The sequence below is a fragment of the Harpia harpyja genome, chromosome 12, assembly GCF_026419915.1.
Source record: "Harpia harpyja isolate bHarHar1 chromosome 12, bHarHar1 primary haplotype, whole genome shotgun sequence".
NCBI lineage: Eukaryota > Metazoa > Chordata > Aves > Accipitriformes > Accipitridae > Harpia > Harpia harpyja.
Window position 1 is genome coordinate 27,823,886 of NC_068951.1, and position 4,197 is coordinate 27,828,082.

Sequence of the window (4,197 nt, forward strand, 5' to 3'; positions counted from 1 at the left end):
TGACGGCGGCGGGAGTGACGGCGGCGGCCTCCAATGGGGAGCGCGGGGCGGGGCGCCGCCATTTCGGGCCGCACCTCCGCGGCGGGCCCCTGCGCGGCGGCGGCGGCGGCGGGGGCGTCAGCCGGGGCTCTCGCCGCTGCGGCGCGGGGTGGGGGCGCCATGCGCGCTGGCGGCGCGGCGCAGCGCAGGGGCCTGCCCGCCCTTCCCGGTCGCCACCCCTTGCGGCCGCGCTGCGGGGCGGAGCGGAGCGCGGCGCCGCCTCGCCCCCGCGGCCGCCGTGAGCTGGGCTGCGGCGGCGCCCGCGGCCGCTGGACGATGGCGGCGCGGAAGAAGCGCGGGTGGCCGCGCGGCTGCTAAGTAGGGCAGCGGCGGGGCGGGGGCAGCGGCGGCGGCGGCGGCGGGGCCGTCGCGGCGGCTGCGCCATGCGGGCCGGGCGCGGGGGGGCCGGCCGGGAGACGGCACCGGGGGCGGCGCGCCCTGCTGCTGCCCGCCGCGGGCCCCGGGGCGCCGGGGCGCTGAGCAACAGTTGGCCCCGCCGCCGCCCAGCATGAAAGTGTGCCGGCGGAAGGCGCTGGCGCTGTGCCTGGGCTACGCGCTCCTGCTGCTCCTCGCCGCCCTCAACCTGCTGGAGTACAAGTGGCGGCGGGAGCCGCGGCGCTGCGGGGAGCCCCCGGCCGCCCCCCGCCACCGCCCCCCACCGCCGCCGCCGCCGCCGCCGGCCGGGAGCCGCGGTCCGGCCGGCGCCCGGCGGCAGCTGGTCTATGTCTTCACCACCTGGCGCTCGGGGTCGTCCTTCTTCGGGGAGCTCTTCAACCAGAACCCCGAGGTCTTCTTCCTCTACGAGCCGGTGTGGCACGTCTGGCAGAAGCTGTACCCCGGGGACGCCGTCTCGCTGCAAGGGGCGGCCCGCGACATGCTGAGCTCCCTGTACCGCTGCGACCTCTCCGTCTTCCAGCTCTACAGCACGGCGGGCGCTGGCAAGAACCTCACCACGCTGGGCATCTTCGGGGCGGCCACCAACAAGGTCATCTGCTCCTCGCCCCTCTGCCCGGCCTACCGCAAGGAGGTGGTGGGCATGGTGGATGACCGGGTGTGCAAGAAGTGTCCCCCGCAGCGCCTCAGCCGCTTCCAGGAGGAATGCCACAAGTATCGCACGCTGGTCATCAAGGGCGTCCGCGTCTTCGACCTGGCCGTCCTCGCCCCGCTCATGCGGGACCCGACCCTGGACCTCAAAGTCATCCACCTGGTGCGGGACCCCCGGGCCGTTGCCAGCTCCCGCATCAAGTCCCGGCACGGCCTTATCCGGGAGAGCCTGCAGGTGGTGAGGAGCCGGGACCCCCGCATCCACCGCATGCCCTTCCTTGATGCCGGCCACAAGCTGGGTGGAAAGAAGGAGGGTGGGGGCGGCTCGGACTACCATGCCCTGGGTGCCATGGAGGTCATCTGCAGCAGCATGGCCAAGACCCTGCAGACTGCTCTGCACCCCCCTGACTGGCTCCAGGGCAACTACATGGCTGTGCGCTATGAGGACCTGGTGGTCGAGCCCATCAAGACCCTGCGGCAGGTGTACGGCTTCGTCAACCTGGCAGTCAGCCCAGAGATGGAGAAGTTCGCCCTCAACATGACCAGTGGCCCCGGCTACTCCTCCAAGCCCTTCGTGGTGTCGGCCAGGAACGCCACCCAGGCGCTGAGTGCCTGGAGGACTGCGCTCAGCTACCAGCAGATCAAGCAGGTCGAGGAGTACTGCCACCAGCCCATGGCCCTGCTGGGCTACGAGAGGGTCGGCAGCCCCGAAGAGGTGAAGGACCTCAGCAGAACGTTGCTCAGGAAGCCGACTGCTCTTGGGGGCGGCTGAGCCCTGCCGGGGAGAGAGGAGCCGCTCCGGCTGGCTTGAGTGAGGGAGGGAGCTGGGAAAAGCAACCTGGTTTCCGATTTCCTCCCAAGACTGCTGAAGGGTAACATACAGTAATGTGATGATTTCTTTCTTTCTTTTTTTTTCTCATCCCCCCCCCCCCCGCCTTGTATTGGGTTAGATGCGATTAAAAAAATAAAGTGGAACTGAAAATATGTGTAAAGGCCCTTTCCCTTTCTCTAAAATGCCAGGCAGTGATTCTGTACCAAAATCTTGTTTATGGAGTTCTTGTGGGTTTGAAGATGGTAACAAAAACTCTTGCACAATTCCTAACACATCTTTATTTCCCTTGGTGCGGAGGGGATGCCCTTGGAAAGCATAACGCTGAAAATCAGACTTTTGTGTGAAAGCAAATGTTCAGACATGATAGTAATAAAAAAAACCAATAAATGATATTCATTTTTATAATTACCTCAATTGTTTGGGAATTACAGCGTTGCGTATGTACAGCTGGAGGGGATGCTTGCTTAAAATAGCAATGTGGACTTTTTAAAGGGTATGGGTGGAGGGCTGGAGTGCAACGTTTGACGTGTTCGAAGATGAGGAGCTGCTCTTGCAGAAACAAGTACAGATCTCACAAATGTGGTTTAGGTTTTATGGCTATGTCAAAGCAGGTTTCTATTTAACTATTGTCTTTTTGTTGTATTTAAAAAGTCTTTCAAGTGCCACTGTATTAGTGTCCTAAGAGTTTTAAAACGTTTGCCATCATAGCAGTATTTATTTTTGTCTTGACATGTATGTCCAGGAGTCACTGTCAAATAGAAGCGGATCTGCAGTGTGATAAGAAGTGCAGGATTTAAAAAGACATGTATCATACTGGAAACATTAGCATGTGTGAAAACAAAAATAAAATTATATATATTATATATATTCTATAGTGCTAACAATAGGTAAGATATGTAACGTATTTCTTGAATGGTGATTGGTAACAGGCATAACAGGGAAGCATAGAAAAATGGATAAAATGATTTATTTTTCCCCTTTGTATAAATGTCTGAGGGTATATTTATGTACAAGGAGGGAGGAAATGTGCAGCTGTGTGTTCATAGCTATAATGGAGCTTTTACAGAGTAAACCTAGCGTTTGATTTCAGTGCGCTGGTTAGATGCTCGTTTCTTGTGAATTGTCATTGCTCTACGGTGGAGCCAGATGGTGGTCTGGCTCTTTCTGGGAGCTTTGCCTAGAGACTCTGTCCCATCGTTAAAACTTGAGGAGAAAAAAAAAAAAAAAAAAGAGAGATTTTACTACTTCTGCTTTTATAATTTCCTGAAAAAGTCCTGGTTTATTAAAGGTTAAGTGGTGTGTTGCATATGAGAAGTGCAGACACCTCAAGCAGTTTTTAATCTTGGCGGTGTTCTCTGATGCTCTTTGCAGGCTCATTTTGGAACTTGAGTTTTTAAACAAAAGTGGTTTTGCCAAACTTCTCTTTGGAGACTATAGACTTTTCTACAGGAAGTACATTTTACATTGCCTATTTGGGTGTTGTGCCTTCAGAAAATGTGAAGAGTATGAATAGGAAAAAGGAAATTGATTTGTGAAAATAAATTGATATAAACAGGATGCTGATAAGTGTGTGTGTGTGGGTATGTGTGAAATTTTAGTGATGTGTAATATGTCTATTTCTTGTATTAGTACTTTAAGTTAAACAGGTGATAACCGGCTACTAAGCGATTTGAGTTCTTGATGAAATTTTGGCATTAGATGTTGAACTTTGAAAAGGAAACATTTAATAAACTAGTTAAAAGATTATTGCGTAAGGTTGCCGATGCACTTGCTGGATGACTGCATTACACGTGTCCATTCCCTCAGTTCATCTTCACCATCAGTGCAAATAACATAAATAATACCTATCAATGGGAGATTTTATAATTGGCCTATTAGGATGTATTCCCAAATTCCAGATAGCAGTGCTAAAAATGGGAGGGATAGTTAATTTGGTATTTAAAATACAGATTAAGGTCCTTCTGTTGTTGTGGAAGGAGGTAGTTTGTGTTATCGCTGTGCGTATTCTGATGCGGTGCTGAGTGGATTTGGGACGTCTGGGGTTGGGCTGTGGGTTTTTTTTCTTTTTTTTCAGTCAGTGTGTCCTGGAGCAGTGCTTGCAAATCTGGTCTGCTTACAGAGCATGTCGCTTGCTTTCTAGCCATCCACTGCTTCATCAAGGACCTCTGCTACCCACCGCACAGCCCTGTCTTGTCTGCCTCGTAATGGCTGCGCATGGTGTATGCCAGCTCTGCTATCGGCCGGGCGAGCGGGCCCGGGGAGCTGCAGAGCCTCTGCAGAGC

At 54.5% G+C, this 4,197-nt stretch overlaps 1 protein-coding gene across 1 annotated transcript; it reads left to right on the plus strand.

The window, feature by feature from the left end:
- Positions 1 to 216: 216 nt before the first annotated feature.
- On the plus strand, positions 217 to 3,665 carry CHST2 (carbohydrate sulfotransferase 2). Its single transcript, XM_052804449.1, has one exon. The coding sequence runs from the start codon at positions 548 to 550 to the stop codon at positions 1,853 to 1,855; it is 1,308 nt and encodes a 435-aa protein (XP_052660409.1). The 5' UTR covers positions 217 to 547; the 3' UTR covers positions 1,856 to 3,665.
- Positions 3,666 to 4,197: the final 532 nt, after the last annotated feature.